This window comes from Phocoena phocoena, chromosome 13, assembly GCF_963924675.1.
Source record: "Phocoena phocoena chromosome 13, mPhoPho1.1, whole genome shotgun sequence".
NCBI classification, from domain to species: Eukaryota; Metazoa; Chordata; class Mammalia; order Artiodactyla; family Phocoenidae; genus Phocoena; species Phocoena phocoena.
This window is the reverse complement of record NC_089231.1, coordinates 13705304-13730910: the sequence shown is the minus strand read 5'-3', so window position 1 is coordinate 13730910 and position 25607 is coordinate 13705304. Positions and strand designations below refer to the sequence as shown.

At 36.0% G+C, this 25607-nt stretch overlaps 2 protein-coding genes across 6 annotated transcripts in view; one reads left to right on the top strand and one right to left on the bottom strand.

Annotated features, from left to right (window-relative positions):
• The window catches only part of PIGN (phosphatidylinositol glycan anchor biosynthesis class N), a 107394-nt gene extending 101128 nt beyond the window's left edge, over positions 1 to 6266 (bottom strand). Inside the window, exon 1 of the mRNA XM_065889663.1 lies at positions 6113 to 6266. The gene's annotated coding sequence lies outside the window, so the exon portion shown is untranslated. The remainder of the gene's footprint in view (positions 1 to 6112) is intronic.
• Positions 6267 to 8798: 2532 nt separating this feature from the next.
• The window catches only part of RELCH (RAB11 binding and LisH domain, coiled-coil and HEAT repeat containing), a 118723-nt gene continuing 101914 nt past the window's right edge, over positions 8799 to 25607 (top strand). For all 5 annotated transcript variants that reach the window (XM_065889661.1, XM_065889660.1, XM_065889659.1 and 2 more), the window contains exon 1: positions 8799 to 9318. In XM_065889661.1, the coding sequence (XP_065745733.1) occupies positions 8799 to 9318 (520 nt within the window). The remainder of the gene's footprint in view (positions 9319 to 25607) is intronic.

Genomic DNA, 25607 nt, shown 5'->3' with positions numbered 1-25607 from the left:
TTTGGAAATATAGAAAAATTACCTACAATTCTACTACTTAAAGAAAAATCTGTTTACAGTTTCTTACAATTTTTATCCTATCTACATTTTTATAGAGGCTCACAATTTTATATAGATTTTTTCCTTTATTATACATTAACATTTCTGTTATTTAAAAAAAAAAAACCCACCTTTTCCTACACATCATTTACCATTACCATAACTCTATTCTATGGGTGCATTTTAATTTTCCTGATCACCCCCATATTGTTAAGCAGGTTTTTACTATTAAAAGTATCGATGTGATTAATCTAAATTTATATATAATTTTTGTTAATTTTTCAGACATTTCACATTATGTGCTTAAGATACTACCTATAAGTACAGTCACTGAATCAAAGGCTATGAACATCTTTAAGGCCTTTGATATGCTATATATGGAAATAATTGTTTCAGCTGAATACTGATTCTCCTAATGATAAATTAATTAAACACTTGCAATATATATTTCTCTTGCTTATCTCACAAGCCCTCCTTCAAATACACACAGTACAACAAACTAAATTTGATGAATTAAAAAGGAGACATTAAGCAGAATATTCTAAAGGACAAGATTTCAAACACGGAAATTATTATTAATATCAGTGTTTCAAGAGAGGAGGGTGTGGTCAACTTTATCAGATACACTTAAAGACTGGAGTAAGAGCAGGGAAGCAAACTGAAGTCCTTGTTAACCTTACTGAGGAATTTCAACAGAGTAGTGAGAGGTAAGCCCCATGAACGTGCTTGCTCGAAAGTAAATGGGAGGTCAGGGAGGGAAAGACAGTGGGATGAGTACAGCTCTTTGGGAGAATGCTAAGTCTCAAGAAAAGTTCTTTGCTTAAATGAAAATTGATGTATGGCCAATAGAGGGTTTTCCTCAGCTAGGAGACACTAGATCTGTGTGCTGAGGAATGATTTCAAATGTAGAAAGAAATTAATGCTGCAACAGAAAGGTGGAGTAACTGCAGGAGTTAAAAACCCTTGTGAAAGCAAGAAGAGCTGGAGCCTACAGCACAGTGGAGCAGCTGGACCACCCCGTTGTGCCTGGGACACACCGCCCCCCCCCCGCCCCCGCCCCGACTCCCTGCTTTGGGCACTGGAAGTCTTGCATCCAGGGAAACAGCTCAGTTCCAAGCGAACTATCTCTGGGCTCTTCAGTTGGCTCTTCCCATGGCGGGCTCCTTCTTATTTTTCACACCATCTTCTCAAATGTTGCCTCCTCAATGTTTCTACACCACCCTAAAGTAGACCCTTTCCTCATTTCACCTGATTTAAACAATGACACACCCTGTATTTATTGTTGAAATTTACTTAGTGATTCTCTTCCGCTAGAATATAAGCCCCATAAGGCTTGATACCTTGTTCACCACTGTTATGTCCTACCTACTAAGAAAGTAGGCGCTCAATCAATGTTTTTTAAGGAACTTATTAAAATGAATGGCAAAGTAATTTTGGCTAAAATGAATCCTACTTCAACAACATTTATTCAAAACCTAGTATTTTGCAAGTATTATGCTCAGCAACAGAATTTGAAAAGTGAATAGACATGGACCACACGTCCGTGTTGAATACGCATGACCACATGTTTTAGTAGGACCACAAAGAACGAGGCAAAGAACCTAGCCAAAGCAAGGAAAGTCTTTGAAGATATATGGGATATTAGGCAATCAAAAGATGTATGCAAAAATACAATATCTAGTAGCCCACTTTTCAATGCTAACAAGGAGCCCTGTGATAATTCTTTCAGATCCAAAAAATTACCTACTAATTTATGTTTTTAACCATTTTTTAAATATATGCATATTAAATAAAAATTACCACTAGTTCATACAATTGTTTTTCTTTTGAGTATAAGGGTTCTTGTTATAATACATTCCACTTATTTAGAGGTAATTATTCTAAGGTCAATAGTCTTACTAAATTTTTTCTGACGTACTCTAATGAATGGCATCTATTTTTTAATTCTTCAATCAACTTTATTAAAGCATAATTTATATACAAAAATGGACATTTTACATTTTATAAGTTTTGACCAATATATACACTCATATAACCAACCACCAGAATCAAGATATAGAATATTTTTATCATTCCAAGAAGTTTCCCCATGTTCCTCTGCAGTCAAACCCTGTCCCCACAGCTCTGACCATAAGCAATCACTGCCTTCTGTGATGCAAGATTAATTTTTAGCATTCTGAAGTGTCACTGAGATGGAATCATGCAGTATGTACTTTACTGTATCTGCTTTCATTCAGTATTACATTTTTGAGATTCATGCACGGCTGTGATTCAGCTGTTTGTTCCTTTTTAATACCGAGAAGGATCCATTGTATGGATATACTACAAATTGTTTATCTATTCACCTCTTGATGGATATGTGAATTGTTTTCAGTTTTGGGCTATTATAAATAAAGCTTCTATGAACAGTAAATGACTTTGTGAATATATGCTTTCATTTCTCTTGAATAAATATGCAGAATTAGAATTGCTGGGTTAAATGGTAAGCAAATGTTTAAACGTCTAAAAAGAACTACCAAACTTTTTCCAAACTGTTTATCACATCTACAAGCAATGTCTTTAAGTGTTTTAAAACTTTATTTTATTGACAATCTATAATTTGGCTATCAATGTCATTTTAGAATTTACTTTTATAGTAAGTATAATGTGCTTTATAATTTCTTATATATTGTTATAATGTTCCCCCCACTCTTGAGTATATCCAATTACAGTTAGTTAGTGGGAGTGCAGTGGTAACCTATTGTGGTTTTAATTTACCTTTCCCTGATGACCAATAATGTTGAGCAACTTCTCATGCATTTAATGAACTTTTTTTAATCCTCTTTTTTTGCCCTTTTCAGACAGCGTTTTTCAAATAGCAGTACTTTTAAATTCTGATTAAGTTCAATTAATTTTCTTTTGGTGATTGTATTTTGTGTCCCACCTAAGGAATTTTTGTAAATGACAACACTTTAGTATAGATTTTTAACATTTTTATTTTCAAACAATTCCAAATTCAGAGAAAAACTGCGATAGTGGTATGAACATCCATACACCCCTTAGCCATATACATCTAACGTTAACATTTTTCCCACTTGCTTTATCATTTTCTCCCTCTTGCCTCTCTGGTCCCTGCCTCACCTCTTTAACTTACCCCTCCCATGTGTGCGGGTGGGAGGTTTGGGGGTGTGTGTGTGTCACATAATATTGTTTCTGAACCATGTGAAGATAAGTTACATACACTATGGCCCTTTACCCCTAAATACTTCAGTGTTTATTTCCTGAGAATAATGATACTCCCATATATACCTACAGCAGAGTTATCAACTTCAGTATACTCAACGTCAGTATTTTTATCTAATCTACCAACTATACTCCAAATTTTTGAAGTGTCCCAATAATATTCTTTATAGCATTTTTATAACTTTATTGAGGCATAATTAGCCTATAATAAGCTGTATATATTTAAAGTGTATAATATCACAGTCAAGATAGGGAACATACCCATAACCCTCAAAAGTTTCCTCATGCCTCTGTGATTCATCCCTACATATTTCATTTTTTGATATTATTGTAAATGATATTTTTAATTTCAATTTCCCCTTGTTAGTTCTTAAATTACCACTGATTTTTATACATTCACTTTGTATCCTGCAACACTGAAAAATTATTAGTTATAGTAACTTTTATGTAGGTACCTTTTGATTTTCTAAAGAGATAACTATGTCACCTGTGAAAAAAGGACTTCTTAGCAATCTATACTTTTTTATTTATGTCTCACACTTGTTGTACTGTCTAGGACCTCTAGTATAATGTTGAATAGGTGTAATAACAACAGAAATCCTTGCCTTGTTTCCAGTCTTAGGGTGAAAGTTGTCAGTTTTCCAGGTTTTGTAGATTCCCTTTCTTAAGTTAAAGAAGTTCCCTTTTACTCTCAATAGGCAAAGAGTTTTAAACTGTGAATGAATGCTGGATTTTGTCAAATGCTTTTGTTGCATCTATTGAGATGATCATGATCATTCGGTTTTTCTCTTTTAGTCTCCCAATGTGGTGAATTACGCTGATTGAATTTCAAACGTTAAACCAAGTTTGCACTCCCAGAATAAACCCCATTTGATCATTAAGTATTATCCTTTCTATATACTATTGGATTTTATTTCCTGAAATACTATTTAGCATTTTAAAGTAATATTTATTAGAGATATTAGACTATAATTTTCTTTTTTCTCTGGTTTTGGTATCAGACAATGCATTGGGAAGTGCTGCTACCTCTTTTATTTTTTGGAAGAGTCTGTGTAGAATTTATATTATTTCTTCCTTTCTTGTGTAACAGAATTCACCAATGAAACCAATGGCGCAGAGTTTTCTTTGTTGGAAGGTTTTTAACTATAAATTCTTCATATACAGAGAGATGTTATGATTATTTACTACTTGTTGAGTGAGTTTTGGTAGTTGTATCTTTTAATTTGTCCATTTCATGCAAACTGTCAAATTTATTATTCCAAAATTATCCATAATATTCTATTCACTTATCCTTTTTTCTGTCGTCTAGCTCAGGACCCCATCTACCAGGTATCATATTTAGTTATGCAAAGTAAGTCATTTTTCAAGTACTTAAATCATTTCAGTTAGATCTTAAACTCTATTTACAACTAAGTACATACTGTATATATCTAGATGTACAGAAGCTCACACTGATTTAAACACTCCTCTTTACCATGGAAACCTGAGTACTCTCCTTTTCATGCTTATATATAAGGAAATATGTATATCACTTCTCACTTTCATTTGTATTTACAAATAACTCCCTGGACTTATGTTCTTTCTTTTCTCCATTGTTATTACACAACTCTTCTATATAAAGTATCAAAGTTTATGTGTCAAAGGATAATACAAATTTTCCACTACCCCAAACCTTACTGAAGTAGTGAAACAAAAATTGTATTTGAGAACTTTGACCCTGAAGCTGTAACAGCCAACATAAAAATCTAGCTCTGTTATATAGTGACAGTGGGATCCTAGTCAAGTCCCTACCTTGCACTCTCAAGCATCACTTCCTCAGGGACTATGCAGTCCAAATCAGAAGCGAAAACCTTTACTTCAGTTTACAATTATATGGCTATGACTCTGACTATTTGTAGTAATGTCTGTCTCTATCATTTAAAGCTGATTCCAGGACAGCAAGACAGGCTTTCTCCAGCACTCATCACAGTCCTGGGCACTTACTAAGGACTAATAAATGACTTACAATGATCATTTCAAAGGTAAATGTAATATGCAGGATAGCCACTAGAGGCTGCCTTGTTTCTCTATTTATTCCTCCTCCAGAACATACGCATGAACTGTGAAGATTCAGGATACTTAAAAACAACCACAACAACTTTTATGTTTAAGTCATTTACTATACATAAAATTTCGGTGATTCCAAAATATTATTCTTCACACACTACTTATTTTATTATTGCTAAGCACATGAAATTAAGCAATATTATTACTTAATATTTCTGTTTTTAAAAAATCATTTTTTATTCAGATTTAGTGAAAAAGAAAACTTTGTCATGGATGAATCATTTGGAAACTACCAAAATAAATGAATAATTACTAAAAATTTTAAAATACACATAACCATATATCAATAAAAGTTATTTAGCTTATATATGTGGGATGTCTACCACATGCTAAAAAACAATGTTAAAAAATTGGAATGTATAAAGAATTAGATACTTATAAAACTTTAAGTCAATGAAAAACTTGCATTTGAAATATTACTTGTGGTTATTTTAAGACTACTAAAGCAAAAAATAATTTTTTAAACATGAAAATGATTTAAGTGCTTGGAAAAAAGTGATCTGTTATATTTTCATCACTAAGATACAAACTTCAATGACTATCCATATTATTCAGTGAAACATTAGCTGTAAAGACCAAATTAATGCAGATCTTGCTAAGTAGAAAGAAAATTTCTCAACAATATTAACAGCAAATTATTAAAAGTAGAGATCAGCAATTATTAATATTATAGTATGTGCTATTTCTTAAACATTTTAAGTTGGTAAGTAAACCTCTATGTATTGCGGAAGAGAAAAGTACTTACTGAGGAGACTGGCCAGTTGATTTGTTACGGGCTTGGAAGGTCACATAAACAAGTCCATGATTATAGGATACGAAGTAGAATCAGGAAACTACAGACGTGTTACAGGAAGCCAATCATGGAAGGACTTCTACATCCAACTCCTTACAACTCTCTGAGGAAACATATTTTAAATCTATTGATATTTTCAACTTTCATTTTAGAAATCAGACCTTAAATTAAAGATATTCCCTTTGGGGCCTACTACCTTAATTGCTTTTTCTGGCTGTAGCTACTAAACAATTGACAAGGGGTTTGTTTTGCTTTATTTTTAAAAGTCTGTCAAGTGTTCTCCATATACTAGTATTACATTAATTGAGAACTGACTATAACATTTATTGTATACTACGTACCAGGTACAGTGACAAGCACATTCCTAATTCTATATACTTTCAGCATCCCCTCGACAGATGAGGGCTGAGAGAAGTCAAGTAACTATTTAAAAGTCTCACAGTAAATAATTGGCAGAACTGGGATATGAACTTTAGGCTCTTCAACCTAATAAGCACAATCCTCTAAGGGAAGACCCTAAGTGCAGGGACCCTAAATACAAAAGACTTCCAAAATTCCCCATTACAGAGATGGAAATATTGTACTATACAAACAACCCATTTCTAATCATGCCCTTTCCATGCCAGTCCCTAACCCCTTCCATTCCTCCATTCCAGAAATTGGTTCCATTTTCAGTCTCTCTGGCAAACTCAATAAGGAGCAGCAATCCTTTTAGCTAAGAAATATGTAACAGCATTGACTAGTTTGATACTATTTTTCTAAGATCCACGATTTTTTTTTCCATGCTTTTCTTCAATATATTATGGCTCACACACAAAAAAATTTAGAATTCAAACATTAGGAGCTAATGCTCTATAAAAAATACTTTGAATTCTTAGTATTAATAACATCAAAAACAACTTCTACCAAAAATAAAACGAAAAACCCAAAGCCTCATTCAAATGAAAAGTTTAGTTTACTGAGCCTGGGTAAACTGAAATTAAAGCCGACATTTAACTGTTGGTATACACTTACATGTAAACCAATAACCTGACCTAAGGCTATATAAGAACGCAATATTTTTATTTTTCCACAGACCTAAAGGATATACTTCACTGCTTCAATGTAACATAACTTACCTGATAATAATAATTATTGCCACCTCTATTTTGGTGCTTAAAGGAAGAACCTATGCAGAATGACAGGGAAATCTAAAAGTGCATAAGTGGCAAACTTTGTATACTGTGCTAACATATTTGTATACTGTCCAATATATATATACTGTCCAAAGTATACTTTGTATACTGCCCAAACTTAGTATACTGTGCTAACATTTGATAAAGGATATCAAAACTGTCAAAAGCAGCCAAGTTTCCAAATTTCTCAGTTCCACAGTCAGTACCTTGACTCCAGCCTAAATGTACAAGTCAGAAATGTTGCAAGGCATAGCGGAGAAAGAATGGCTATGGACATAAGAGAACTGACTTTAGTTCCTTTGAATACTTAGTGATGGAGTTGACTTATCCGGGTCATTGAACGTCTCTAGGATTAAGTTTACTTTTCCCTCCACTGAGGGACTGCATTTGATATTTTGAAGCATCCCTGTGTATTAAATCCTGAGATTCTACCAGTTTGCTACTGAAGTCGAGGCTATCAGGGTATTCTCTGATCCACGCAAATCCAAACCTCTGAGTTCCATTTTCCATTTACTCTCTCCACCTCCCACACCCCACCCTATGGCATCCTGCCCTATCACTACTAACTCGGCGGCGAGAAGGCGCTCTCCTAGGCCTCCAGGGCAAACGGATACACGGCTGGGAAGGCAAGGAAGAGAAAGGAAGCCACATTCTGACTACAGCCCCTGCCCTGGGCACTTGCTACACGTGCGGAGAAAATGTCATCAACTGGCGGCACACAGCAGAAAAAGTGAAACGTGCTAAGTAAAAGTGAAGCAGCTCGGCGGCGGGCGTGAGGCCACTTTCGGGGCCACCGCACCTCTCTCCCACTAGTCCCGGACTTTACCTGGGCTTATACAGGTCAGGCCTGATCTCAGAAATGGGGCCTCCTCACCGCGAAGGTGGGACCCAGCTCGAGGTCAGAGTTCCCCTCTGTTCCCGAAAGGACATCCAAGAGAATGAATGTTCCTAAGCCACCGTCATAACCGCTCCTCAACCACGGAACGCCCCTGACACTTACGTTTCCAGAAGCTGCTCTCGCGATAATTCTTGGGTCAGCCCCCCAGTAACTCCAGTCCCCGCCCCTTACCCATTTGGCCAATCAAAAAGGAGTGGGGGCGGGATTTTGTCTTTGAGCGCGGAGCGGGGCCCTCTATCTTTGCTCACTAGTGGGGAGAACGGGCGGGGCGGGGGCGGGGCTGGGGCGGGGAGAGGGGGCACGGCACGCGCCATTTCTCGCGAGACTGGGGACCAGGAAGACGCCTGCAGAGCCGGGCTGCTGCTGCAGCTGCGGCTGAGGCAGAGGGTGGTGCTGCTTCCAGACCGTTTGCCTCCGAGCCTGGGCCTGGTCTCCAAGTGAGGAGGCGGGACGTGGCCAATCCGGGGCCTTGGAGGTGCCCAGTGCCCGCTGAGGCTTAGTGGGGATTCAGGCTGCGGCCCGTCAGAGCCAGACAGGGAGGCGCCCACGCTCCTGACAGTATAAGATGGCGGCGATGGCGCCTGGAGGTGGTGGCGGCGGCGTGAATCCATTCCTCAGCGATTCGGACGAGGACGACGACGAGGTTTCAGGGACCGACGAGCGGCGGGCAGGACTTCGGCTGAGTTCCGGGGTCGGCCTAGATCCTGGCTCTGCGGACTCGCTATCGCCTCAGGATCCCGTGGCCTTAGGGAGCAGTGCACGACCAGGGCTCCCTGGGGAGGCGTCGGCGGCTGCGGTGGCCCTGGGGGGCACCGGCGAGACCGCGGCCCGGTTGTCAATTGATGCGATCGCGGCTCAGTTGTTGCGCGATCAATACTTGCTGACCGCCCTGGAGCTGCACACCGAGCTGTTAGAGAGTGGCCGCGAGCTCCCTCGGCTGCGCGACTACTTCTCCAATCCCGGCAACTTCGAGAGGCAGAGCGGGACCCCGCCGGGGTTAGGGGCGCCGGGGATCCCTGGAGCAGCCGGCGTTGGAGGCGCAGGAGGTCGGGAGCCGAGTACTACGTCGGGTGGGGGACAGCTCAGTAAGTGAACAACAGCCCTGTCACTCCGGCTGGACTGTTGGGATTGCAAGGGGTAGTTGTGGGGAGGGGTACTTCCGGGCGGATACTGAGTATGAGGAACATTTTAGTTAGAAAGTTGGGGCGGGAGGTGATCTTCTGCGGTGGAAGCAAAAGGATCTGGCAGTGATCCAGCTCTTGGCTGGACTTGCACCTGCTCCTGGCTCCACTCTTGGTGTCGGGATCTACTAAATAGCCAGCGTTTCTAGTTCACTGGCTATTACGTGACCCCAGAAGACTCCCTTGCAACCTTGGTTTATCGCTTTAATCCTTTTTCCGTTTTCTCCAATCCCCTGAATCACCACTGCCTGGAAACAGTGTTCCTTAAATTGTTCGCAGTAATTATTTGACTCAAAGTCAAGAGAGAAAAGAATAGGAAATTTCTCTCCACGAAATCAGATCCACTTGAAGACCCTTTGTCTTTGGGATGACTTGCTCACTCAAAAATTAGGTTTTCTGTTGCATAAAATTTGTTCTGTTTAAATTCAGTTTAATTCCATTTCTGTTCCTTAATTTCAGTAGGTTTCCAAAATTACAGGAAGTCTAAGGAGCTGGCTAGGCAAGTTCTGCCTGCAGTGTATCTGCTGGTCTCACCACCTCACAGGCTTTTTTCTCTGCCTAAGTTAGGAATTAACTTTTTTACCTTGTTATAATCATTGTTAGCAGTATAGAGTAGTCGTTTACTTCATTCATCATATATTTATAAGCATTTCTTATGGCTTTAAAACGTGCTGTCAAGGATGTATACTGTATTCCTAAGACCCACCCCTTTTGAGAGGCATCTTAGATTTTTTCCCTTATTAATGGTATGAGGTGTTTTTGTGCGTTATGTGAGGCCAACTGGAATTTACTAACAAATGTTAAATATACAGTTTTAAAAGTGTAACCCAATTGATTAATTTTTGTCTATACTTTTTTTTTTTTTTTTTGCGGTACGCGGGCTTCTCACTGCTGTGGCCTCTCGCGTTGCGGAGCACAGGCTCCGGACGCGCAGGCTCAGCGGCCATGGCTCACGGGCCCAGCCGCTCCGCGGCACGTGGGATCTTCCCGGACCGGGGCACGAAACCGTGTCCCCTGCATCGGCAGGCGGACTCTCAACCACTGCGCCACCAGGGAAGCCCTGTCTATACTTTTAAATGGTGCCAGAGACTTACATTTCCTAACTTAGATGTAGTGAAAGTGCAGAGTGCTCTTTCCATCAGGGTAAATACTGAGCATATTTCTCTCTTGAATATGGAACTTTCTCAGCAGGTGTAACTTCCTTGCTCAATATTATAGGATAATATTCCGTTTCTGGAAACGATTTTCTCATTGCTGACCTTTAAGACCATAAAATGTAACAAAGAGCAGTGTAACAAAATCGTTAGGTAGTTGGCTTTCTTTGTTTGGTTTCAGATTTTTGAACTAATAATGATTTTCACCTGATAAGCTCTTACTACTTCCTCAAGACCCAGCTCAAATGTCATCTTTGTAAATGTTTCCCACACTCTCCAGGCTTGGTTGTTTGGTTCTTTCATTGTACTATTTTCAAACCTCAACCGTTGCTTTTAACTTTTTGTATTTGATTTGTTAACAGTATCATTTTTCTCCATTAGATAGTCAATTCTTGAAGGTCATCTTTATATTCCTCACAGTTTGTGCAGTTCCTGGCCTGTTGTTGAACATAATTAAATTGCATCTGCTGTGTTTTTCTACTATATAAATATAATGAAATGGGTTATTACTTACTTCATAACTTTATTCTATTTAATTTAAAAGAATTTATTATCCTGTTCACCCTACCTTATTATGACGTGATATCACTGTTTATAGTGAAAATGTCTCTTAAAAACCTTTCGTATACAAATATATTTATAATTTAGACTAAATATTATAGAGGTGTCTTAGAGTAAAAACTGACTTCTAAATGCCTTTGCATTATACATTTTTATAGTTTCTTGAAATAACTTAAGTCCTGTGATCAAAAATCAAAATTTAACTACGATCAAATATTCATCTGCAGTTGTGCTTTTCTATTATCCTCATTTAATTGGACCTGTTTTGGGTATAACTCAAAAATACATAATTAAATAATATATTTTAGATAATATATTTTCAAGTTAGTACAAAACAAATGAGCAACAGGGAAAAAAATATCAAAATTATCCATAATCCAACCAGTGGTACTTGCCTTTTCTGTATTTTCTATCCATATAATTTAGAAAGCAAAAATTGTTTTAAACTGTTTTATATAGCTTTATATTAGTTGACAGACACTAATTTTTACCATCAACTTTGAGGTAAAATTCCATACAATAAAATGTGCCCATTTCAAGCGTACAGTGTGATGAGTTTTGGAAAAAAAATTACTACTACAAATAAAATACAAAAATTTTTATTGTCGCCAGAACTCCTTCATTTTCCTTTGCATTCAATATCCGAAGACCATCACGGACCACTGTAGAACACAATTTCCAGTCTTGGCCTAGGCACTATCGAAACTTTGGGCCTGATAATTCTTTGTTGTGTTAGTGTCCTCTGCATTCTAGAATGTTTAACAGCATTGCTGGCCTCTCTGTCTGCTAGATACCAGTAGCAACCACCCCGACCCCATTCCCTAAGTTGTGACAATCAAAAAATGTCACCAGCACTGTCCAAGGAAGGGGAGGGCAAAATTTCCCCAATTGAGAACCACTTCCTTAGTTAAGTTTTGTCTATTTTAAAATTTCATATAAATGCAGTTCTGGAGCATATAGTCTTTTCTGTCTGGCTTCCTTTGCTCAGTAAAATGTTTTTGAAATTTATCCAAATAATGTTTTTATGTGTATTAATAGTTCATTCCTTTTTTGGTTTATCCATTCATCTGTTAGCCATTTGTGTTTTTTCCATTTTTGGCCTGTATGAATAAAGCTGCCATGAACAGTCTTGTATAAGTTTTGCCTGGACATATGTTTTCATTTCTTTTGGGTAATACCTAGGTCAAACTGTTTTTACAAAATGGTTGTATCATTTAATATTTCCATCACCAGTGTATGAGAGTTTCAATTTCTATACATCCCCCAAACACTTGGTAATTTCAGGCTTTTTATTTAACTCATTCTAGTGAGAGTGCTGTGGTATTTCATTGAGGGCTAGTGATGCTGAGCTATTTCTTCTGAGCTTTTTGCCGTTGGGTGTGTGTGTGTGTGTGTGTGTGTTGCCATTAATGTATCTTTTGTGAAATGTCTCTTCCCAGCTTGTTATTGAGTTATAGTTCTTTATATATTCTGGACCCACGTCCTTTATCAAGAATGTGTTTTGCAAATTTTTTCTCCCAGTATAGTTTGCCTTTTCATTTTTTAATAATGGGTCTTATGAACAAAGGTTTTTAATTTTATCAAGTCCAGTTAATTGGGTTTATTCCTTAATGATTTGTGCTCTTTGTGTCCTAAATAAGAAATATTTGCCTATCCTAAGGTTGCAACAATTTTCTTGTGTATTTTCTTCTAGAAGTTTTATAGTTTTAGCTTTTAAATTTAGGCCTATGATGGCATCAGAAAAAGAAGAAATATTTCTTAAATATTCCTCCTATAAATGTGCAGATATTTATAGCACAAACTTTAGTATAGCTTAAATGCAAGTGCATTGTGTATGTCAAAATATCAGTGCATTTAAATGTCTTAATACAGTCAGAAAATAGATAAATGCTAAAAGAAGTCTGTAAAACTGTGGTTAGTTCCATGTTTTGAAGATTTTGACTAAGCTCCTAATCACACAAATTCTGTTTTAGAGATTCTAAGGATGAATCCTTCTTTAGGACCAGACTACTGTCTGTTTTAAGGTCCTCTATGTTCAGTTGTAGCATGTCAGCTGTTGCTAGTTCGGTTATGACTTTATAATACTCAATAAGTACTTTTTGGTTAATTATAAAGAGTATAAAGATTGATAGTATGATTATCTAAAACATTAAATTATTTTTATTTGTTTTTATGTATTTTTTGATGTGTGTCTGATCTGAAAATTCATAAAACTTCAGAATAATACATGTATAGTCAAAAGTAGTTTTCTTTAAAGATGTCTAAAAGCAATTTAATTTTGTAAGATTTACTAAATTGTTTACCCAAAAGTCTGTTGACCTCGGTTAATACTAGTATAGTGGTGGTTTTAAAATACTGTAAAAAGTCTTCATACTATATTTAATCTTTTTTCTTGATTAGAAGAGTAGTCTATATTTATAAAACATTCAAAAATTAAAAGAATTATAGCTTTATAATTTTGATGTTTTCAGTAGAAGAATTTAAAATGAGCTCTAATGAAGTCTCAGTGTTTGATAATTTGTTGCAGCATCACTGTGATGTTCCTACTAGATCCATTTGTTAAACTAATTAGATCTTTTGTATTTCGTTTCACTTGGTTGAATATATACACGCATTAATTATATATTTTTCTCTGTATTTTTGCCAGTTGAGCCAATTTGGTAATTGTTTTGCTTTCCAATTAGATTGCAAGATAAAAGTTGTGCCAATGCCATTGATTAGCACTGAACAGATTGTAGTATCTTATCCGGAGGAATGCTGGTTCCACTCTAAGCCTTAGCGTTCTAATCAAAATTGGACTGTAATTGCTTAGGATGAGCCAGTTCTTTGTAGAGACAGTAGGTGGTCAAATAACTTATGCCTTTCAATGATGGATTTCTTTTATTCTGTATTTATCATCCTTTCAAATTTTTGTAAGGCTGCTTATCAGGAGGTATTTATGATTGAATTTAATAATTTAACTTGTGAGCCTACAGACTTCTTGAGTCATCTTTCTCCTTTTTAAAATTTTCTGTTTCATTACCTTGCCTATCTTTTCTCAAAACTCTGAAAGAGTACATATCTCACTGTGCTCTGTTCCTTTCTTAGTATCACCTGTGCTGTGTGATTACCGTCTTTCAGAGTTCCCATCTCTTCTGCTTTACAAAGTACAGTAGTTCCTCCCTGTTAGGTTGGAATTGGGTTTAGTGCTTCCTCTGGCTTCTAACAGGAGCGTATCAAGAGAATATTTCTAAAATTTATTAGGTTCACTGCTTTTAGCTGAATGAGACTTCCTACTATTGTCTGGACCATATAGATTCCTAAATTTATCGCTTACATGACTGTCATTTTTTTGCCTATGCATTTCAGTAGCTTCAAACTTATTAATTCTTGTGGAAAATTAGTCAGATATTTTCGTTGCCTAGAACAGTGACGAGTATAGTTGGTATTCAATATTTTACATTGATCAGTACATTTATTAAACTGTGATCAACTAAGGATTGTAGGAATCCAAGAGAAGTTTAGTGTATGTCGTTGAGTTTATGTTCTTGATGGAGAGGCAAGAAAGGGAGGGTAAAGAGAAGATAATGTTTATTTTATGTTTTGCCTTGTTTAAAACATCATCTGGGAACATGCTTACCATTATCTGGCTCACCAATTAATAAAGAGATTTTAAAATGCAGTATGATGTTTCAAGCCATTGTGGTACATAGTTTAAAAGGAAGCAGGATAGGGGCATTAATCAGGGGAAACAGGCCTTATTTCTGTCAAAAATTAAACTTACACTTTCTACTTTAGGGGTGATCTTCAGAATGTATGCTTATCTGTTTCTTTGCTTGTTTTTTTAAAAACATTTGTTGGAAAAAACGTTCCAGGATTAGTGTAGTTTTCATTTTGTTTAGTATATTTACGTCAAAAACTAAATTCGGTTAATTTGTTTTTATATGATGGCTTTCAATTGTGCCCACCCCCTTAACTCCCATGGTTTTAGGATGATTAACTGAAAAAGAACACTTACCTTGATCTAAAAATACAGTCTACTTATATCTAAATTACAAATATCGATTGAGATGGGTCTTAAATATTAATAGCCTATTTTTTTTCTTTCAGGTAGTTGTTTTTATTGGCTTCTACCTATAAGTACTGTGAGAGTTGATGATAAAATGTGGTTTCTAAATTATTTATACTAAAAACATACTTGTTGATGCTTAAGTGAATTATGTTTTGCTGTTTGGCTATAATTTGAACACAGCTCCTCTTTGGTTGATTTTTGGGGGTTTTGCATTAGTTTAGGATTGACCTACTTCAACTCCCTTATCGTATGAGTGTTTGTTTCAATATTACAATTAACTTTTTTTTGAGATCTAATTGTCATATGACGTTTTATTAGTTTTAGGTGTCCAACATAATGATTTGATATATGTCTATATTGTGAAATGATTACCACAGTAAGTTTAGTTAGCAACCATCACCACACAAAGTTACAATTTTTTTTCCTGTATGAGAACTTCTAAGATCTACTCTCTGAGCAACTTTCAAATACACAAAACAGTCTTGTTAACTATGGTCACTATGCTGTACATTCCATCCCCAAGACTTGTTTATCTTAAAATTGGAAATTTGTACCTGCAATTAATTTTTTTTAACATCTTTATTGGAGTGTAATTGCTTTACAGTTTTGTGTTAGTTTCTGCTCTATAACAAAGTGAATCAGCTATACGTATACATATATCCCCATATCCCCTCCCTCTTGTGCCTCCCTTCCACCCTCCCTATCCCACCCCTCTAGGTGGTCACAAAGCACTGAGCTAATCTCCCTGTGCTATGCAGCTGCTTCCCACTAGCTATCTGTTTTACATTTGGTAGTGTATATATGTCAATGCTACTCTTTCACTTCATCACAGCTTACCCTTCCCCCTCCCCATGTCCTCAAGTCCATTCTCTACGTCTGCATCTTTATTCCTGTCCTGCCCCTAGGTTCATTAGAACCTTTTTTTTTTTTTTTAGATTCCATATCTTTGTGTTAGCATAGGGTATTTGTTTTTCTCTTTCTGACTTACTTCACTCTGTATGACAGACTCTAGGTCTATCTACCTCACTACAAGTAACTCAATTTCATTTCTTTTTATGGCCGAGTAGTATTCCATTGTATGTATGTGCCACATCTTCTTTATCCATTCATCTGTTGATGGACACTTAGGTTGCTTCCATGTCCTGGCTATTATAAATAGTGCTGCAGTGAACATTGTGTATACCTGCAATTAATTTTTTTAACATCTTTATTGGAGTATAATTGTTTTACAATGGTGTGTTAGTTTCTGCTTTATAACAAAGTGAATCAGTTATACATATATCCCCATATCTCTTCCCTCTTGTGTCTCCCTCCCTCCAATTAATTTTTAAAGTGGTTGCTGGCCTCCATTTCGCTGGAGCATGATAACTGTCTAATTCCGCATATGCATATGGTTTCTACAAACTAAGGACATCTGCCCAGGAAATCTGAACAAGTTGAATGTAAATTGTCTAATTCACTTTAAAAATAGATTCTTCAGATTTCTGAGAAATGAATACCTGATATAATTGAATACAGCAATGGTATTTACTAAGATTCAGCAAAAGATAACACTTAACTATAACAGGATCAAGAAGACTGTCCTAGAGCTGATATATTTGGATTATAGCAAGCTACATGACAGATCTCTCACACTGGTATGAATAAAATAGAGAAATATGGGCTTGGCAAAAGAGTAGCCGTGGAAAGATGCGTAACTGATAAAAACAACAGTAGGTCTGTGCCAGTCTATACCATCTATACTTTTGAACTTGGCCCATTTTTTTAAAAAATATTTATTTATTTATTTATGGCTGTGTTCGGTCTTCGTTTCTGTGTGAGGGCTTTCTCTAGTTGTGGCAAGCGGGGGCCACTGTTCATCGCGGTGCACGGGCCTCTCACTATCGCAGCCTGTCTTGTTGCGGAGCACAGGCTCCAGACGCGCAGGCTCAGTAATTGTGGCTCACAGGCCCAGTTGCTCCGCAGCATGTGGGATCTTCCCAGACCAGGGCTCGAACCCGTGTCCCCTGCATTGGCAGGCGGACTCTCAACCACTGCGCCACCAGGGAAGCCCTTGGCCTATTTTTTGAAGACCACTCAACTTGTAGTACTGATATCTGATCCTCAGTTCTGCTCTGCCACTTACAGCTCTGTTACCTTGGGTAAATTACTTAGCCTTTTAGAGCCTTCTTTTTTTTGTTTGTTTTTTTGCGGTACGCGGGCCTCTCACTGCTGTGGCCTCTCCCGCTGCAGAGCACAGGCTCCGGACGCGCAGGCTCAGCGGCCATGGCTCACGGGCCCAGCTGCTCCGTGGCATGTGGGATCCTCCCGGACCGGGACACGAACCCGTGTCCCCTGCATCGGCAGGCGGACTCTCAACTACTGCGCCACCAGGGAAGCCCTAGAGCCTTCTTATTCTGTGTAAAGCATAGTAATCATTTCTGTCCACTGCTAGTTACAGGGTTTTAATGAAGTTTACATGAGGGTATATATGTGAGAGGACTTCAAAAACTCATTTTATAGTTACTTCTTTCTTTTATAAGAAAAAATATATGAAGCAATGAGGGAAAACTAGATCAGATTTGCTGATGATAAAAGACTGAGAAAGATAGGTGATGTCTGCTAGTACTAATTTGTAGGATTAAATGGGACTAATGGGTATATGGCATCCTAATTAAAATAATCGTTTAAAAAACATACTGGGAACATTTGTACTTGAAATTCACAGGAAAGTTTGATAGCATTTCTTTTTGAGTAGCCACCATAAATTATATCAAAGAAGTCTGCTCATTTTAAGGGAAAAAGCTGTATAGCATAGTGAGTTAAGAGCACAGTTTGGAATCAGACTACCTGGCATGGATCCTGTTTCTGCTACTTTTTTATCCTTGTGACTTTGAATAAGTAACTTAATCTCTCAATGCCTCAGTCTCTTCATCTAAAAATGAGGATAACGGTACCTACCTCATAGAGCTGTTGTGAGAGTCAGCTGAATTAATATTTATTATCATTTGCAGTAAGTCTGTATAAGTGTAAAATAAATTATGAAAAGGCAAACATTGGATTTAGGATTTTGTAATGGTTCATTAAAACCTACTACCGTACAGTTAATGCATTGTATTTTATGTCTGTAAAGGCATTGTACCTACATTTTTACAGATGTGTTTAATCACATTCATGTAAGTTATTTTTAAATATAATTTCTTTTTGTGTTCTTCTTAGACAATGGTTACTTACTCAATTTTATAACTAATGGATGGCCAGAAAAGTTTTTTTTTCCCTTTATTTATTTTTGTTTTGGAACTTAATAATAGTTTTAAAAAATCAATATATGTTGCCATCTACAGAACAAATACTTTAAAAGCAAAGAAGAGCAGAGGTAGACAGAGTGAAGTAAGAAAGAGATTACAGGCCAGAAACAAGCTCAAGGAGTCTTTTGTATAGGAAAAAGAGTCAAATCAGTGCGGGAAGGGTAGGCTATTCAATAAATTTTTCTCCTTCTAGAGGGAAAGTATTTCTTTACCTCCTACCATACACACACACACACACACACACACACACACACACACACACGAAAACAAAGTCCAAATGAATTAAAATGCTAAATGTGGGAAATAGAACTTGAAAACTTTTGGAAGAAAATATCAAAACATATTTATGACCATGAGGTGAGGATTTCTTAGACATAAAAATTGTACATTTTAAAGTAAGAGATTGATATATTTGTATCAAAATTAAAATTCCTGTATGTAAAAAGCTAACATAAAGTAAAAGACAAGCCACAGACTAGGAGTACATATTTGCCATATACATATAACAGTCAAAAAGTATTTCAAATTTAGAATCTGTATAGAATGCCTATAAATTAAGAGAAGGAAAAATAACCTAATGAAAAATAGGCAAAGGATAAAAATAGGTAATTCAAAAAGAAGCAAACCAATAAAAAGTTGCTCAAATTCACTAGTAATCAGGGAAATGGATTTCACAATACCCAGCCTTTTGGCAAAAATGAAGATGTCTGACAACTCTTAGTATTCCTGATATGGAGGAAGCAGGCACTCTTGTGCTACCAGTAGAAGTGTCGATACAACTACTTTGAAGAATATTTTGATAAAATCTAGAAAAGTTGAAGATGTGCACACCCTTCAACCCAGCTTTTCCACGTGTAAGTATTTGGAACTTATGAGGGTGTGTAACGAGGTGTGTACAAGGTTGGAAACAGTCCTCTTGGCCATACATAATGGAAACATTAGTTGGGGTATATTCATGAAATGGAAATCTTAGCAGCCTTTAATCAGATCTCAGGTCTGTTGTGGAGCATTACAGTTCTATACCATTATTTAAATTTTCAGACACATAAAACAATACTGTATATTATTTGTGGGTACTTGTATATGTATTATAGATATAAAAGCATCAACTAGAGTCACACCAAATCCATCACTGTGATTGCCCTTGAGGAGGGAAACATTAGGGACATGAACTTTAAGGTATTATTTCTTTTTAAATTGCAAACTGTTAGCAGTTGTTCATATCAGGTGGTGGTTATATGGTGTTGTACTTTAAAGCAATTTAAAGTAAAGCATTTTAAAGTATTTTTGTCAAAATTTGCATGTAGTAAATTCCGGTAAAACAAGAAAAATTTGTAGTGGGAGTTATAACTCCACTATTCCACCCTTAATTGGCACCTAATCCTATAACTGTGCAGTGTAAATTGAGTTTGGTGTTTTTAGTGACATGAAATACCATCTTCTTTCTGGTATATGAACCCAGAGAATGAATTTTGCATAGTAAGTTATTTCTGCATATGTGTTTGGTATATGTCTACCTTTTTTGTTACCTTATATTGAATATCTGTCTTGTGTCATCTGTTAATTAAATTTGCACAAAATAACAGCAAAAAAATGTCATTCTTTGCTCACAAACTATTGGTACATATGTACCAGTTTCTCTATTCTCAGTCTCCTGTTGCCATTTGTAACCTTGAGGATCAGTTTTATCTGGAAGGGAAATCTTCAGAATCAGTTAATAATTCTTAGTATAATGTTGACACAAATCTCTTTTAAGATACATTTGACATGTTTCAAGTGAACAAAACTGTACCAATAGCTTTTTATTGCATCGTATGAGGAGTTTTGTAACTATTCTGTTGATGTATATCTGTACGGAAATAGAATTACTGTTAGAAAAGTACCTAGCAACAGCCTTAAAGTTTCTAATTTTTCTAGGCAAGAGTAGCTCCTGATTGTAGGCATTCTTTACAATCATGGGAAGCTTCTTTTTTTCTTCAGGGATGGATATGTGAGTAAGGAGCGTTGACCAAAGAATATAAGGTGGGATGATGAGAGTTATGAATGTATCAGCAAAATCTCTAGTCACATTTTATTATTGTTCTTAATGTTTAATATTTGCATTTTGTACCCTTTAATAACTTACAGCAGTAAGAATTTTTGTCTCCTAAACCTTCTAATAAGATGTCCATATCAAATAGGTAGCCTGTATTGATGGGAGATTTTTGAATCTACAGTCTTACTGAACTCTTCCTAACAGATTTTTTTTCTATAAACAGTATTGTCTTCTGAATGCAGTTTTGATCAAATGTGCATGACACAAAGGTCGGAAAGTAAAATGTATACTTATGTACTGTTGGTAGGATACTCTTTTGAGAATAATTTGGTGATATCAATCATATTTTTAAAATACATATTCCTAAAAAAATAAAATAAAATAAAATACATATTCCTTAATATCCAATTCCATTCCTATAATTTATTATAGACAAGCTTGTTTGCATTACTACTGAACCTAGGTTTTTTTCGTATATTCTACAAGTAAAGGTATCAAAGATTGAAAACAACCTGACTGTCCAACAGTAGGGGATTGGCTAATTAAAAAAAACGATCTATATGTGCTGATGTGGAATGATCACCAAGATATATGATAAATTGAATAAATTAGGATGCAGGCTAATTTATTCAGGTATTTGTGTTTTTCCATTTACATACAAAAAGGGAGAAATTGGCCTATACCTAGGATATTTCTAAAAGGATATATACAGAAGAGTCTAAACAATGATTGTCGTCACGGAGGGTGATTGGTGTTTGGGAGATGGGCTTACCTTTTCTTTGTATGCCCTTTTATATTTTACCACATATCATGTCTTAAGTGGCAAGGCTGGGATTCCAAACCAGATCACTAACTTCCAAGTCTGCATTCTTTCCATTACACCACAACTACTGTTTTGTCAATTTTAAAGCACAGTTAAGCAAATATTCTTAAAGCATTTTAGTGTATGGTCAGGCAAAGTATCTTAATAACTCATTCAGAGTATATCTTATTAACTCAGAGTAGCCAGTCGTTTTAATGCAGAAGGCAAGTCAGGTAGTATAATATTGATCATTTAAAAAATAAAGTGATAAACTATAGCACCACATCAAGACAGAGGTGAATAACCTGCTGAATGAAATTCTAAGGAAATCTGCCAAGGTTGGATTAGCATGTACTCTCTTTTTCAGTCTTGAAGCTTTGCTGCATGGTTACATCTAAGTTTCTGGTCTAGACATGGAACATGGCTAAGCCTCAAGGAGGAGACCCCAGTTGCCATCATGGGTGTAACCTTCTTCCAGATATTCCCACCTATTATTTCAAAACTCCCCAGCAGTAAGAAATGGTGTTCATTTGTTTTTGAAACCAGCTGGTCCTGGTTAGGTGGCTTAGATTGCTCAAGGTAGTGTCATCGTATTGTCTATGTTCTTTCTAACCATCCATCAGCCCTGTGCTTGTGTGCTGCCTTAGTTCAGGCCTTTAGCTTACATCTGGACCCTCAGTTTTAGCCTTATAACTGGTTCCTGTGCCTTTAAACTTTTCCTCCATCCTTATTCTTAATTGATTTTAAAAGCTATTCATTCCTGTCACTGAGGCTAAAACCTTTTAACATTGCTTTCTGCTGTCCAAGGCAACTTTTTTGAACTCTTTTTTTATTAGCAAAATTATATATTGCAGAAACAAGAATTTAATTCTTTTTAAGAATTTTATTTTTTCCCATTTTTGCATAGTATATGATAAAAATGACTTTGAAATATGTTATTATAAGTGTGCATCATAAAGTTCTGCCTGTAATTTTGCTTCTTCCTACCTTTTCAACCCTGTTGTCATATACCAACCATTGGTGTACTCACATTGTTTACTCAGTGTCCCTTGAACATGTTTTATATATTCCTATCTCAGTGCCTTTGGCCATATTATTTTTCCTTCTCTTGGAATTCTTTTCCTCCATCCTCCTTTTGTTTTTTCCAGATTCTGTATATCCTTAAGGGAAGGTCCAGTTTATGTTCCTTCCTCTCCCTGAAGCTTCTCCAGCACATAGTGATCTCTAAATCCCCTGAACTTGTGGTATTTTTTGTCTGTCTCACTTATGGAGATTAATTATCTTTCTGTCACCAGTGCGTAATATTGTGCCTGGCAAATAAGGCTTTGAAAAAATGTTGATGTTATGTTAAAGAAATGATCTTTAGGTAATGGGATCCTATAAATATGTAAGTTTGGAATATTCCGTGTGAAATTAGCTTTTCCCTGTGTAGCCTGAGGAAAGTTGAGTCCAGGCTGATCTTTCTGAGGCCTTTCATGGTATCAAGCCCAACTTAGCTGGAATCTAGGAGATCTGAACCTGCATGCTTTTACATACTGTTCAAGGGAACTAATGGTTTAGAGCTCAGGCTTTGGCATCAGAGAGCTTGAGTTCATATTTTTACTCTGCTACTTCCTAGCTGCGTATCTCTGGGACAGTCTCTGTTTTCTTTACTGTAAAATATGGAAGGTAATGAATGACTCCTCTTGCAGGGGGCTGTCACGAAGGTTAAATAAGTTTATCTATGAAAAATATCTGGCACAGAATAAGTGGTCAGAAAATCTTCAAAATAATAACTAATGCTGTTATTAATAATAATCTTCCTTTTAACCTGATAGCTGTTCATATGGTAAAATCATCCAGCATTATAGAAATTTTAATTTCAGTGAATAGTTTGTCAATAAAATTTCAGTGTTCAAGTCTCTTCCTAAGTTTAAGTCTTGATTTGACATTTAACTCAGTGTAATCTTGTGACAGAAAAGACAGTGGACTGCAAACTGGGAGACTTACATTGTACCCCTAGCTTGCTCACAGATTAATTTGCTTAACCTTTAACATAAAGTAGTCTAACTTTATTATCGTTATCTGTTTACAGCACGAAACTACAGTGGTTTATAAACTTATTAAGGCAAGAACCAAGTCTTACTGAATTTTATCTTTCTACTACCTACCATGGATTAGTAAATATGCATTGAATGAATACACGGTTCAGTTTTCTCATCAAACTGGGGTTGATGGAGGGGTTGGACTATCTCTAAGATTCCCTCTAGCTCTCAAATATTTTGAACATAGGGGTCAGTGAAGTGAGTCCCAGCGTTAGGGAAGAACTGAGGATCAGAAAATATAAATGTTTTGCCATTGACAGATTCCTAAGATCCATTTTTAATTTAAGTGGATACATATTAAAGTGTTTATGCATGACCTCAGATTTAGATATAATTACTTTTAAGGTAAATTTGTTATCTTTCTGTTTATTAAATTTATATACTATATACTTCTTTCTTTGTTACTTATCATGACACAGGCATGGTTCAGTAAACGATCTTTACTAAACAAATTGGAATTTAAAGCTAATTGCTTGACATTATTTTTCTTCCTATTCTTTAACTGTGAACTGGGTACTTTTGTGACTTTTTAATTATAAAATGCCCATATCATAAAAGGTATTCACTGTGTTTGGGGAAAAAATACCAAATCACAAATAAAAAAATTCAAGCAGTATAGAGAGGAGTATGTATTGAAAAATTTTAACTCTACTTCTTGGAGTCAGTTATATCTATAACCTTTAAAAATTATTATTCAATATTTTATTGTAGCTTCCTGTCAGTAACCTGGTACATTATAGTTGTTCACTAAATGTTCATTGAATTAACCAATGCTCTTTACCAGTCAGGAGCTGATCAATTTTCCTGGTACACTTAGCTTTTAAAGTGCTATATGATTTCCATGAAAGATACCTTTTCAAGGGTCTGAAACTCATTTTTTTAACTATCGTAAAAGTTACCTTCTGTCATTAGTACTAAAGGATTAAATGTATATATAAATAAGACTACTCTCATATGTGATTTATAAAATCAGTCTGCATGCCTTATAGTCACACTGTGTATAATGGTTTTAGTTTTCAGACCTAGTAAAACTTACATACAGGTTTTACTTGTTTGCCAACTATGATGAAAGTCCCTGATCATTCGGTTTCTGAGTTGTAAAGTGAATTACTAAGAAGTTACACAATCTTGGAATTTGAAGAAAGGCTTTGTGGTATACTTTATATTAGAAAGTGGTAGTAGCTTCTTTCTTAATAAAAGAGGCTAATTTTTCCAAACTCTTCCTCTTTTATATTAGAGTATTTGGAAAGGCATGTGCTTGCCCTGGAAAAGAATTGTGTATATTTGTCTAGGAGCTGTAATATTACCTATTAGTCTTAAATTCCAAAGTACATTTTATGTACAAAATCTGTTATACGTTAGCCCCATCAAAGTTAAAATTACTTCCTTCTATAATTTTTTTCTGACATGGAATAAATTTTAATAAATTAGGAGATTTTTTTTTACTTTTATGATACTATAGTTATTGTTAGTTAAAAAGACATTAGAACTTTTTTTCTTGGAGAATATAAAATTGTTGGCTTGGAACTAAAAAAAATAATTAGAATATATTTTTCAATGGCCATAATAATACCAAGTCAAAAATTAAGCAGTGTTTGCTTTCCCCAAGAACTCTTCCTATTGCATAGGTGATTTCTTTGAAACTTTTAGAGAAATAGTAACAGTACAATGGAGGAATAATATATGGTGATCAAATAGGCTCTAACCTAGGCCTGTATATGTGATTGAAAATAGTCTAACCTAGGCTTGTATGTGTGATTGAAAATACTAGAAAACACTTAGAAAACTAACATTAGATAGATACTTAACATAATAGAAAAATATTTATCCAGAATCAACAACCAACATCATACTTAACAGTTCATGATAACCCAAACTCCTGTCAATATATAGAACATTACTGTCACCCCAGAAAGTTCCCTCATGCTCCTTCCCGGTCAGTCAGTCCCCACCCCTTTCAGCCCCCCACTCCAAGAACCACTATAATGATTTTTTTCTACCATAAATTACTACTGCCTCTTCTAAGAGTTCATGTAAATAAAATTATACATTATATACTCTGCGTAAGGCTTCTATCATTCAGCATAAAGCATTGAGATTCAGTCATGTTGTGGCATATATCTCAATAGTTTTTTTTTAATTGCTGAGTAATGTTCCTGAGTTCAGCCTATATTTAATATGAACTTTCTAGATTTCTGTGGTTACTTTTGTTATTTAGT